Source organism: Leopardus geoffroyi, chromosome C1 (genome assembly GCF_018350155.1).
Source record: "Leopardus geoffroyi isolate Oge1 chromosome C1, O.geoffroyi_Oge1_pat1.0, whole genome shotgun sequence".
Classification (NCBI taxonomy): Eukaryota; Metazoa; Chordata; class Mammalia; order Carnivora; family Felidae; genus Leopardus; species Leopardus geoffroyi.
In genome coordinates, this window is record NC_059328.1 from 92801434 (window position 1) to 92815146 (window position 13713).

Here is a 13713-nt window from a genome sequence, read left to right on the forward strand (position 1 = left end):
CCTGGAGCCTGTTTCCGATTCTGTGTCTCCCTCTCTCTCTGCCCTTCCCCCGTTCATGCTCTGTCTCTCTCTGTCCCCCAAAAAATAAATAAACGTTGAAAAAAAAATTTTTTTAAAGAAAATCATGAGAAACAGGGAGCCTGAGTGGCTCAAGTTGGTTAAGTGTCCAACTCTTGATTTTGGCTTAGGGTTCAAGCCCTGCATTGGGCTCTGTGCTGACAGCACACAGAGCCTGCTTGGCATTCTATTCTCTCTCCCTCTTTCTCTGCCCCTCCCCTGCCTCTGCGTTCTCTCCCTTTCTCTGAATGAATGAATGAATGAATGAATGAATGAATGAATGAATGAAAGAAAATCATGAGAAAATAACTTACAATACTGTACTGTATTTATCTAAAAAAATCTGTGTTGTTCAAGGGTCAACTGTGCTGATAGGTATGACCGTTATGTAGTAAATCCATCACTTTTCCTTTATGGCTTTGGTATTATATGTTGTACTTAGAAATACTTCTTACGCTCAATATTATAAAGTCATTCACTGTTTCTTCTGGAACATTTCAATAAGTTCATTTTATTTTTACAGATAATTCATCCATCTGGAATTGACTTTAGTGTGAGAATATATGCTAGCTACGGTCTCTTAGCACTTGACATTATGTCCCATGCCTCCCCATCTCATACCAAAGGGGATGAAAGGCCAAAAATGAAGTTTTGTAGACTCCAAGGTAAGTAGGGTTCGTTCTGAACAGGTTAGGTTCTGCCAGAGATTTGCATTTGGTCAAGATTTGGAAGGTAGAGACCATCTACCATGGCTGTGCTAGTGGATAAGCAAGCTCCTGCCACCTGAAGTTTGTAGCAACCAGACTCCATGTTTTAGTGTCTGTCACCTGCTGCATGGGCACGAGGCAATGCTGGTGGCAGTAGCAGCACTGAATTTATATTCTCTGGATCACAGAAGGTGATATAACCTTGAGTCTAAAAGCATGTTGGCTGGGGCATCTGGGTGGCTCAGTCAGTTAAGTGTCCGACCCTTGATTTCAGCTCAGGTCATGATCTCACAGTTTGTGAAGTTGGGCTCTTTGCTGACAGCTCAGAACCTGCTTGAAATTCTCTCTCTCTCTCAAAATAAAAATTTAAAAAAAAAATTAAATTAAAACATGTTGGCCCCCACTTTCTGCCCCTGCAGCTTTTTCTCTTGATTTTTAAGGACCTATATTCAGTCCCATTCTTTGAAATACCTAGCAGAGTTTCTGTTCCTACAGTGAACCCTGACTGATACATTATTTAATAGAGATCCAGCTTTCTTCTTAAATACCCAAATATTGTACAGATTTTATTGGGCAATTTCTCCTTCCCCAACTAGTCTGAAATACTACCTTTATCATAGACTCTATTTGCATTTTGGTCTGTTTCTGAATTCTGTTTTATTGACCATTAGTATTTGTATTTTTCCCTATTTTAATTCATGCTGTATTTTAATGTGTGATAGATATAATCTCTACCTAAATCACTGTTACTTTTCAGAAATTTTCTGGCTATTACATTTTTCTAAATGAACTTTAGTATCATTTTGTTAATACCACAAGTTATTTTGGTATTTTTATTAGGATTGCAGTAAATTTGTAGGTTAATTTAGGAAAAATTGACACCCCTATAATATTGAAATTTGAAATTTAGGAATATATAATGTCTTTTTATTTACCTAAGTCTTTATAACCTTCAGAACCTTTATTTTCCTCATATAGGTACTGTATATTTCCATAATATCTTTCTTTTGTGATTCCATGTGAATTGGATCTTTTATGTTATTTTCAAACATTTTTTATATAGGAAAGCTATTGTTTTCATATATTAATTTCATAACTTGCTGTTTTACTAAGTAACAATATGCAAGTGCTTACTTAGAGCATAATATGTGCCAAGCAGTGTTTCGAAGTGCTTATATTACCTCATTTAATCTTCTCATTTAATCCTATGAAGATAGGGACTATTATTATCATCTCCATTTTAAAGCTGAGGAAACTAGGGCACATAAAGGTTATGTAATTTAACCTCGATGTTTATGTGGAGAGGAAAGGCTTGACATTAATAAACAGCTCTCTTTGAATATCAAGCGTGGGAACAGTACTTTGTCAGTGAAAGGGCTGGTTTTGGGTGTCTGCATTTTATTTGTGGTCCTTGTAAGCCTTGGTTACTATCAGTCCAAGGTTAGTACTTGTGTGGAACAGAGATTTAGACTAATCCAATGCCCTGTGACAAATGGAACCAAGAGTGTGATGACAGCAAACACTGGCCCATTCATTGAGTCACTTAACACCTCAGTGATGATTTTGTCCTATCATAATGATGTGAGATCCTTTGAGGCCTCCATTTTACATGTATTTTACTCTTAGAATTGGAGTGATCCTTTGTTTCCTAAATCTCTTACTGAATTTGAAGATGTAAGTGTTCATCTCACATAAATTCTTAGTACAAGCTAATTCCACCTTCAGAATTAGCAATTACAGATTCTGATACCAAGACCCTGAAGAAGACATTTCACTGTTACAACTAAATGAAACCATTTATTCAGTATCTCTGAAGCCCACATTAATTCCTGTTGATGTGTGCTTGGCTTATAAAGTATAGTGGATTCACATTGTTCAACCACATTCACAAAAAAATAAGAAAAATATCAGTTGTTCGCAAAGACAAAAATTCTTGGATTTGAGCCCAAAAGCCCAGATCCTGGCAGTTTATTTTTGTAAGATGTGATGCCTCCATAACTCACTTCTATAGGTATTTGTAACCTTCTGTGAATTCTGTCAGGTTGCAGGTAGATTTCTTTTAAAATCAAAAGAGCAAAAAAGTCTTCACCCCACAATAAAATTTCTGCTACCAAAACAACAACAATTTGGGCATTAAATATATTCATATTTAATATGATTTAGGTCTGTTTTAAATCTTTAAGATTCAGGGGCACCTGGGTGGCTCAGTCAGTAAAGCGTCTGACTTCCACTCAGGTCATGATCTCGCAGTTTATGAGTTTGAGCCCTGCGTCAGGCTCTGTGCTGACAGCTCAGAACCTGGAGCCTGCTTCGGATTCTGTGTCTCCCCCTCTCTCTGCCTCTCCCATGCTCATGCTCTCTCTGTCTCTGTCTCTCAATGATAAATGTTAAAAAAAAAATTTTTTTTACATAAATCATTAAGATTCAAATCAGTAAGATTACAGTAGAAAGGAGTGATAAAAAGAGTTTTCATTTGTATAATCTAATAGTTAAAGTGGATGGCTAGAATTTTTTTTTTTAGGATTTTGCTTTTGAATAATCTCTCTACACCCATCCTGGGGCTCAAACTCAAAATCCTGAGATCAAGAGTTGCATACTCTCCCAACTAAGCCAGCCAGGCGCCCCCTAGAATTTTATTTTCATTTAGTTTTATAATTTTAGAGAATGCAAGCTGGGGAGAGAGGCAGGGGGAGGAGAGAGAATCCCAAACAGGCTTCATACTCAGCACACACTCTGACGCTGGTCTTGATCCCATGACCCTGGGATTGTGACCTGAGCCAAAATCGAGTCACTCAGCTGACTGAGCCACCCAGGCACCCCTAGAATTTTTTATTAAAGAGATAAAAGCATTCCCCCCTCATCCTGCTTGCTTGCTTCTGGCAACCTGAAGCAGTCAGAGCACAGCTACACACTGGAAGTAGACATGAAGAGGCCTCTGGACAGTCAAGCTGCCAGATGTTTTTTTACCACACCGCTGCCCTCAACAATGGTGAGTCCCTTGACTCAGCATTGGAAATAAACAGTTAACGAGCTCGTTTTTCTGGTCTGTTACTGCATCAGAATTAAGAGAGAAATCTATCAGAATTTACACAAACAAGGGAGGAGACAGCCAAGGGTACATGATCAGTAAATATAAAATTACCTTTGTAAATCAGAGCTTAGCACTTTTCCAGGACTTCTTAAGGACATAGCCCTATTTCTGTTTCTTGGATTAAGCATGTCACAGTGATTGTTCATAATGATCCTCAGTCATTAAGGAAATATAAAATTAACATTTAGACTATAGTTTAATACAGTAGAGGTGGGCCATATTTTTAAATAAATGATTACAGGGGTTAACTTTCTATAAAGGTTAATTGAGGGCTTAGGAACTTATGGTGGTCCTTTCTAACTTGGATTGCATGGATTTGCTTCAGGTGTCTTTGAACTTTTAAAAATTGTGTGCAAAATTGTGCGTTTTTACATCCCTTTTCCCTGCAAGAGTGGAGTATGGGGGAGGGAGACTCCATAGTTTTCATCAGATTCTGAAAGAGGGTTGAACTCAAAAAAGGTTAAGAACTAATGAATCATATAAGAACCCTTCCAGCCAGAGAAGTATAATTTTAAACTTGAGGACAAGATAGTGATGCTTGGCACATAAAACAGGTTATCAAGTGGTGATTAAATTTAGGTAAGTGCTGGGGCGCCTGGGTGGCGCAGTCGGTTAAGCGTCCGACTTCAGCCAGGTCACGATCTCGCGGTCCGGGAGTTCGAGCCCCGCGTCAGGCTCTGGGCTGATGGCTCAGAGCCTGGAGCCTGTTTCCGATTCTGTGTCTTCCTCTGTCTCTGCCCCTCCCCCGTTCATGCTCTGTCTCTCTCTGTCCCAAAAATAAATAAACGGAAAAAAAAAATTAAATTAATTTAGTTAAGTGCTGAATCTAAAAGCCTCTTGAAAGAGCATATACACAGTTTAAACTCCCTTTTTTCTCTTACAGTGCTACTACCAGTGTTCACTATCTTCCTTATAATGCCACAGCTTAAAGTACCTGTAGCCACAGAGTCAGAGGTATCTTCAGGCTGGCTCTGCTTTATCTCTTCTAAGGCACTCTTAACCAGTTTCCAAGCTCCAAAGTTAAAAATAGCCTATTCTCTAGCCAGATCTAGACAAATAGCAGCTGCCTTGGCCACCGCAAAGATCTTCAAAGTGGGAATGGATTCAACTCTCTTTACCACTAAGCAAAGCTCTGGGGGTTAGGAAACCATTTGTTGACTGTTTTGAGTGAATACAGGCCTCAGGAAAGAGGGAAAGAGCCAATGATGTGCTGCTCTGTCATTAAAGAGGTTCTAAATCAGCCTTAAAGAAGCAAATCAGAATCTTGTTCTGGCATTCTACATGAAATGTAGTTAATACCTGGTACATAGTTGTAATGAATTGTCTTTACTTTTGTCCCAAATTCATTAATCCAGGACTAACGTGTTTGCGTATTTCTGACTTTAAGAGATCTTCACATAACTTATACAAACATAAGAATTTCGTATTATACAGAAAGTAAACGAAAAGGAAAGATTCTTCCTTCTCTGGATGACTCGCATCTCCATTTCTTAGAGGTCCACAGAATATTTCTGTGTGTGTTTCCAGAAAATATGTATGCCCTTTGAAAAACATACACAAACGAAGTCACACTGCATGTATTATTACGTGTTTGCCTTTTTTCACTGTCTTCCCTCCCCCCCCCCCCCCCCCGACCTGCCCAGTGGCTACATTTTTTTCAGTGGCCGCAGAGTACTGACTGATTGCAGGACTGTTGTTATTTATGATTCCTCATGTAGGGTGTTTAGATTAGCTCTACTTGGGGGCTCTTCCCATCAGTGCTTCGGTGGCCATCCCATGTGTAATACCATGGCCTATTGTGGGAGTTACCTATAAAGTCATTGCTAATAGTGGAATTGCTGCTCAGAATTTAAGTGCTTTGACATTTGTAGAATTTGGTACCAAGTTGCCTTCTTTCCACCAGGTTGCACCAATTTATACTTCCACCCTCAGTGTATGAGAGCACCTGTCATCCCCAGCCTCGCTGATGCTGGGTCTTCTAAACTTTATTTTTTGCCATACTAAAAGGCAAAAGTATAGTCTGTTTTGTTCTGTCCTTTTTTTAAGTGTTTGTTTTTGTTTTTTTTGTTTTGTTTTGTTTTTTAGTAATCTGTATACCTAACATGAGGCTTGAACTCATGACCCTGAGATCAAGAGTTAGATACTCTTCCAATTAAGCCAGCCAGATACCCCTAGTTTATTGTTTTAATTTCTTCCATTATGAGTTAGGAATAACAGATTTATTTGAAAATAAATACTTGTTGATTTCAATTTAAGAATCAGTGTCCATTTTTTTTTTTTCCTTTTAAGCACTTGGTGCCCCCCATTTTCTATGGTTTTGGTATTGTCTCTAGAAAGTCACCTTCCTAAATTGTGTAATAAGATACTTTTTGAGGGAAGATAAAGTTTTCTTTGCATTTTTTTTTTTTTAAGTCTTTGGTTGCCTTGGGTCAAACTAGTATTTCAGCCGATTCCTCCATCTCTGTACTTTGGCAAGATCTTCTGCAATAGTTCTAATCATTCGATCAGTAGTTTCTTTCAAAATGGTTGCTGTCCTTAGGGCATGATCCAAAGACGAGTTTAAAATCTACAGAGGAAAAATTCACATATTTAAAGTTACTGTTTCTGTTAATTGGGTTATCTCATTATTAAACATTGCAAGGTGGAATTTTTGGAGTATTCTTTTCCCACCCGGTCTATTCCTGTTTTTAACGGTTGGTTTCCTAGGAAACTAGTCTGAGATGGAATATATTTTTTAGAGAAAGGGACAAAAAAAAGACCCAACACGTGACTGATGAGTGTGAATCAGAGGGTGAGGTCAGCAACCTGCTGGGCTGTTGCCCTGGTGCAGAGGAACAAATCTGTGAGAAAGAAGGAAAGCTATTGGGACTGATTGAAGAGGATTTAGGGGTCATAACCCCTAAGAGGGCACCCAGGGGCATTAGTGCTTGCATTCCAAAGCATTTGAAGGTGGCCTGGGATTTGATTTGAAAACAGGGAAGTGCTGGCAGCTCTAACCCCAGTGTCACTGGAACAGACTTGTGAGCAGCTGGAAACAGTCCACTACCTTCACTCCTGGGCCAGGGGGATCCTGTAGTGGAGGCACCACCCACAAAACACTTTCTCCAGGAAATTTCCCTTGGAACCAGTTTAGGAATAATACAAACCATGTGGCTGCTCAGGCTGTGTGTCTTTATGTTAGTGCTGAGCACAAAGTGTTTTTATTAGCAGAGCATTTCCTGGTGCCACCATACTGTAATAATTTAAAAGCCATCAGTTTTGTGACCAAGACCATACTTACAAGCTGCAAGGATTCTGGAATGGATTTTTCTAAGTCCTCACCTCAGATTCCGTTTCCATACTGCGCAAGTTGCTTAAGGATTTGCTTCCAGAAATCCTGCAGGAGTGGAAATGGGGTGTGGGTGTAGCAAGGTCTGAACTGTAGGTCATGAAAATCTTATTTTTTCTGGAAGGCAAAAGCACACTGATACTTGTGTAAAGCTCCCCTCTCTTCCCTAACTCTGTGGTTCAGTAATGGCTGTGTGCGTGTTGGGTATTAGGACTTTGTGCACTCTCCACTTTTTGTAGCTCTTATAGTCCCCGTGTGGCTGACCACAGATGAGCTTCAGAAAAAGATGGTTCCATGACCACGATCTGGGAAGTGTTTCCTCCCAGAATCTTTCCATTGTCACAGAAAGAGGCAACACTCCAGTTTATTCAGTTTTCATTCTTTGGGGGCCAACCTTCTACCTTGGCATATTTATAAAACAAATGTACACAAATCTGCCAATTGTAGGCACTTTGAGTTCACTTCAGCCCCAGGGAGCTTACACAGCAATGAGGCAGCAGCAATAGAAAAATAAAAGCTGGGGTGCCAGGGTGGCTCAGTCGGTTAGGTGTCCAACACTTGATTTCAGCTCAAGTCATGATCTCATGGTTCATGAGATCAAGCCCCACGTTGAGCTCTGCACCAGCTCTCCTTGGGATTTCTCCTTCTCTCCCTCTCTCTGCCCCTCCCCCACATGTGTGCATTCTGTGTCTCTCAAAATAAATTAAAAGAAGAAAAGCAGCACCTCTTTAAATAGGCACCTCTGGACTACTACACTAAGTATGACTCTCTCTGATGATGGTCTGGGTGAATAAGGAGAGCCAGGGTCACTATGTACAGTTGTTCGGTTGTGCACTGCATAGCTCTGGGAGGTTTCATTCACACATTCTCTGTGAAGGGCACTGCCTGGAGTTATGCCATGAATAGTGGCCGTAGGGGATGCCACAAGTCTTGCCTGTTGACAGGTGGGCCATGGAGCCATCTTCATATCTCCCCGACTTGAGAGTCCTTCTGTTAAGCATTACTTCTTTGGTACTTACTGCACTTGTAAGCAGTCATCTCCAGGAAGTCTGATTTCAAATGTTTGTGACTTTAAGCCTCCCTTCGTGTCTCTCCTCTACCACATTAACAGGAGTTGGTTCTTCAGGTCAGTTTAACACTTTGGATCTATTATCCGGTTGAGAACATCAAAGAGTATCAGCGGCCCCTAGCTAATAAAAAAACTTCAAGCAAGGCAGGGCAGTGTGGTGCAGTGGGAAGGGTATGGGCTTGAGAGTCCTCTCTTTCTTCACATCCAGTCAGTCATGATGATCAACAATAATCGCCATCACTTGCTGAGTGCCATGTACCTTTCCACGTGCTTTATATGTATTGACCCAATTCTTAGTTTGGCACTACTATTATTCCCATTTGGAGAATAATGAAGATGCACAGTGGGGAAAGGGAGGCACAAAGAGGTAAAGCAACCAGCCCAAGGACACGGAACCAAGATGCAAACCCAAGACCTGCCCAGAGGCCACATTCTTAAACACTGCACTGCATATGGTAGTAGCTAGTGAGTTCAGACTGAGTGCAGAACCTGAACTTTTAACCACTCTGCTACACTATTGATTTTGCCTCCTAAATAGCTCTTGAATACTAGACCTCTGTCTCTCCTTCTCTTTCACCCTTGGCCAAGCTACCATCACCCCACTTGGATTATTGCACTAGGCTCTTACTTGGCCTCTGTGCTCCAATTCTTGACATCTTTAATCCATTCCCATTCCTTTAGTAGTTAGAGTGACCTTTTAAAAACACTGGGAAACTTTTTTTTAAGTTTATTTATTTTGAGAGAACACAAGCAGGGAAGGGCAGAGAGAAAGGGAGAGAGAAACCCAAGCAGGCTCTGCTCTGTCAGCGCAGAGCCTGATGGGGGCTCAATCTCACGAACCTTGAGATCATGACCTGAGCCAAAATCAAGAGTTGGATGCTTAACCAACTGAGCCACCCAGGTGCCCCAACACTAGGAAACTTTAAAAACAGCCTCATTAAAAAACTTCATTGGCTTATTATACCCTTGAGTCTGAAATACTTCCTGTAGCTGACAAGCCCCTGCATGGTCTAGCCCTACCCATCACTTCAGCTTCCCCTTGCCAGCCCCATCTTGCCCCACAGCCCCTCGCACTACACTGTTCCTGAACTTCCCAAGGGGCCTTTCGGCTCCAGGAAGCCTTCATAGACTAGATGCCCTCTCACCTTCACATCCCTTTGCTAGTTGATTCACACTTATCCTTTGGTGTTCAGCTTCCCTGAACCCCCAAATTAGGTAATAGCACTCTATACACCCCCTTTGTGGCACTTAAAAGACTGGCTCTTCTACCAAAAAGGTAACTTCCATGAGGGTAGGGACAGTGGTTTAATTTTTCACTGTGTCCTCAGGACCTAGACCAAGACCCTACTATTGACACTCAAAATACTTGTTGAATAAATAAATGAATGAAGTATTAGCCATACTTTGGTTTGAATCTTGGCTCTACGATTTATGATCTCAGTGACCTTGAGCCAGTAATTTAGTGCACTAAGCACATTGCGTGGTTATTATCATTAATAAAATAATACTTACTTTTCTGGTATGGGCTCATGTTCGTCTTGAGAGGATTTTGGATTCGATGTCTGGGAACAGATCCATTCTGGTTTTGAACAAGCTGAAAAATGTTAGCTATGATTAAATTCAGAGTATCAAAAATGACCCCCAAATGGTGGACATATGGGTAGCATTTCCCGAACTTTTCTGTATGAATGTAATATTTCATGAAATCTTAATAAGAAAACTAGGGAACATAGAAAACAAAGAACTTTCTTTCTGAATTCAGGAAAAGAAATTCAGCTTATTTATTTATTTTTAAAAATTCAGCAATCCCTATCAAAATAACACCAGCATTCTTCACAAAGCTAAAACAGACAATCCTAAAATTTGTATAGAACCAGAAAAGACCTCAAATAGCCAAAGCAATCTTGAAAAAAAAAAAAAAGCTGGAGGAATCACACTCCTGATATTCAAGATGTATTACAAAGTTGTAATCATCAAGACAGTATAGTACTGGCACAAAAACAGACACTCAGGTCAATGGAACAGAATAGAGAATCCAGAAATGGACCCACAAACATATGGTCAACTAATCTTTGACAAAGCAGGAAAGAATATCGAATGGAATAAAGACACTCTTCAGCAAATGGTGCTGGGAAAACTGGACAGCAACATGCAGAAAAATGATCCTGGACCACTTTCTTACACCATCCACACAAATAAACTCAAAACGGATGAAAGACCTAAATGTAAGACAGGAAGCCATCAAAATCCTCAAGGAGAAAGCAGGCAAAAACCTCTTTTGACTTTGGCTGCAGCAACTTCTTACTCAATACGTCTCCAGGGGCAAAGGAAACAAAAGCAAAAATGAACTATTGGGACCTCATCAAAATAAAAATTTCTGCACAGCAAAGGAAACACTCAGCAAAACTAAAAGGCAACTAACAGAATGGGAGAAGATATTTGCAAATGACATATCAGATAAAGGGTTAGTATCCAAACTTTATAAAGAACTTATCAAAGTCAACACCCAAAAAACAACCCAGTGAAGAAATGGGCAAAAGATATGAATAGACACTTTTCCAAAGAAGACTTCCAGATGGCCAACCAACACATGAAAAAATGCTCAACCTCACTCATCATCAGGGAAATCCAAAACCACAAGATACTACCTCACACCTGTCAGAATGGCTAACATTAACAACTCAGGCAACAACAGATGTTGGTGAGGATGCAGAGAAAGAGGATCTCTTTTGCACTGCTGATGGGAATGCAAACTGGTGCAGCCACTCTGGAAAACAGTATGGAGGTTCCTCAGAAAATTAAAAATAGAACTACTCTACAACCCAGCAATTGCACTACTAGGTATTTGCCCAAGGGATACATGTGTATTGTTTCGAAGGGGCACATGCACCCCAATGTTTATAGCAGTGCTATCGACAATTGCCAAACTATGAAAGGAGCCCTAGTGTCCATTGATGGATGAATGGATAAAGAAGATGTGGTATATATCTATAAAGGAGTATTACTTGGCAATCAAAAAGAATGAAACCTTGCCATTTGCAACTATGTGGATGGAGCTGAAGGGTATTATGCTAAGCAAAATTAGAGAAAGACAAATATCATATGACTTCACTCATATGAGGAATTTTAAGATACTAAACAGATGAACATAAGGGAAGGGAAGCAAAAATAAAAACATGGAGACAAAACATAAGAGACTCTTAAATATAGAGAACAAACAGGGTTGCTGGAGGGGTTGTGGGAGGGGGGATGGGCTAAATGGATAAGGGGCTTAAGGAATCTACTCCTGAAATTGTTGCACTATATGCTAACTAACTTGGATGTAAATTAAACAATTTATAAATTTTTAAAAATAGATAAATATACTGAATTCTTTCTGCACTGAAAAAATAAAAACTAAAACTCTCAGAATTCTTACCTGCGGAGAGCAAAATGGTTATTGGGGGTAGTCTTTGCACTCCTTGATCATCTCTAAAATTCTGTGATTATGTTGAATCTATTAATTTATTTGGAAATAATTGACATCTTAGAATAGTCGTTAAATTCTAAAAAAGAAAAAAAAAATTCAACTTTTTTTTTTTAAGTAGGCTCCACACCCAGCATGGTGCCCTATGTGGAGCCCGAGCTCACAACCCTGAGATCAAGAGTCAGACACTTAATTGACTGAACCACCCAGATGCCCCTTTAAAAGGAGTTTTTTCAGTAGACAAGAGACCAGGAGTCTGGATTTAGGTTCCCTGGGTGCTAACTCTGTGACACCTGGGCATGCTGTCCAACTTCTGTGGACTCAGCTACTTCATCTGACAAGTGGAGGGATAATCCCTTTCAAGAGCATGGACCAAATGGATTCCTGGAAGTCTTCAAATTCAGGTGCAAGGATTCTGGGGAGTCAAAAACTAAATTATGTTACTAAGACAACTCCAGAAAATAGAGACTAAACAGAGAAGATCGATGTAAGAAAGCCACCATGGAAGACAATAATAAAGCCAGGGAAAGGAAAGGAGAAGAGTCAATGGCCAACAGCCAATAAATCTGCCTTCTCTGTTGCTGGGTCTCCTTCCACGTCTTCTATCTTATTCATCAGTCTCTGGTAGCTAGGTTTCACTCCCCCTCAGGAGGGTCCCATTTGACAAGCGATCTGGGAAATACTGTCCCTAAGACATGGAAGGTAGAAGCTAGAAAGTCCAAATTAATCATGCTGACCACCCAAACGTAAGTCCTGATGAGCAGAGGCACAAATGAGTTCAGTCTTAATCCTTTGCTAGTCTCCAAATATAATTTTGGATTTTATTTGAAACATAGAAACTCAGAGTTGGGAAGGACCATAGCGTCATCAGTTCTGATTCTAGTCCAGTCCACAGATTTGCAACATCCTGACAAAGTACATTGGCTCTGGATGGGATCTGTAGAGACATCTCTACAGATGGGGCTCACGTCCTCCTACAACAGCCCACTCCATTCCAGTTTCTGAAAGGTTCTTTTCAACATTGAGCAAATATGCCTCCCTATGAATCTACCCTCTTAGCCACTATACATTTACTAATGTAGTTCAAGGTCACACTTCAGATGACATAGTTCATTCCCTCATGCCCTCATATATCAGAATAACAAGTCCCATGGGCTATAGACTCAAAGGCCAGGGAGATGATAAAGAAATTAGCGCTGTTGCTTCTGCAGTTTTAGTGGCTGTCATCTTGAGAGAATACATCCAGTTGGAGGATTTAGCAGCTGGGGGATGGCGGTGTAGGGGACTCACCAGCTGAGTTCAATCAGGTAAATGGCATTCTTTCGTCTTGGAAATTGGCAATTGTGAAAGATAAGAAACATTCTCCCTGACGCCTTGTCACTCAGGAGAGAAAGAGCTCTGGAGGTATGAACTTTCCCACAAGGAGAGGATGTCGAAGAACCAGATATGACTGTCATTCAGAAGCACAACAAGGAACATGTCCTTCCCTCCTTTTTTGTTCCCTTAGCACACTCTGACTTTGTTAATTCTAGCACCACGTTTTGCCATGAACTTTCCTTATTTGGGTATGAGTTCCTCAAGAGATTGTGAACTCCTTGGGTGGGGGGGCATGTTTTATTCATCTTTATAAATAAATGTGGGATTTTAGTTTTTTCCAAATTGCTAATTGAAATTAGCAATATGATGTTTAAGGAGTGTAAAAATAGTCTATTACTTTACATACTTTCAGTAGGGATATATGTAAAGTTTTGACCACTCCTGAATAGCAATAATAGTGGCAATTATTTAGTTGGTCATTTGTTTAGCAAATATTTGCAATTTGTTACCAACTTACACTGAGTTAGCCCTTAAAAACTTTTAGAGTCCTTTATTGCTAGGATTTCTTATCTCCCAGCCCTGGCCCAGCCTTTTGCCATCCAGGATGTGGGAGCGTCAGATGAGTACTAGAGATCCAGACAGCACACTGGAGAGGGCAGGGCCTCCCCAAACAGAAGC

The 13713-nt window shown here is 40.3% G+C and overlaps 1 protein-coding gene across 6 annotated transcripts in view; it reads right to left on the reverse strand.

The window, feature by feature from the left end:
• Positions 1 to 6052: 6052 nt before the first annotated feature.
• AKNAD1 (AKNA domain containing 1) overlaps positions 6053 to 13713 on the reverse strand; it is a 42170-nt gene continuing 34509 nt past the window's right edge. For 3 of the 6 annotated variants that reach the window (XM_045478494.1, XM_045478499.1, XM_045478493.1), the window contains 3 exons: positions 9765 to 9846; positions 7177 to 7300; positions 6053 to 6421 (listed from right to left, as the gene is read on the reverse strand). In XM_045478494.1, the coding sequence (XP_045334450.1) occupies positions 6290 to 6421; positions 7177 to 7300; positions 9765 to 9846 (338 nt within the window). In that variant the 3' untranslated portion in view covers positions 6053 to 6289. Of the gene's footprint in view, positions 6422 to 7135; positions 7301 to 9764; positions 9847 to 13713 lie in introns of all 6 variants that reach the window. The other 3 variants (XM_045478495.1, XM_045478498.1, XM_045478496.1) reach the window with 3 other exon arrangements.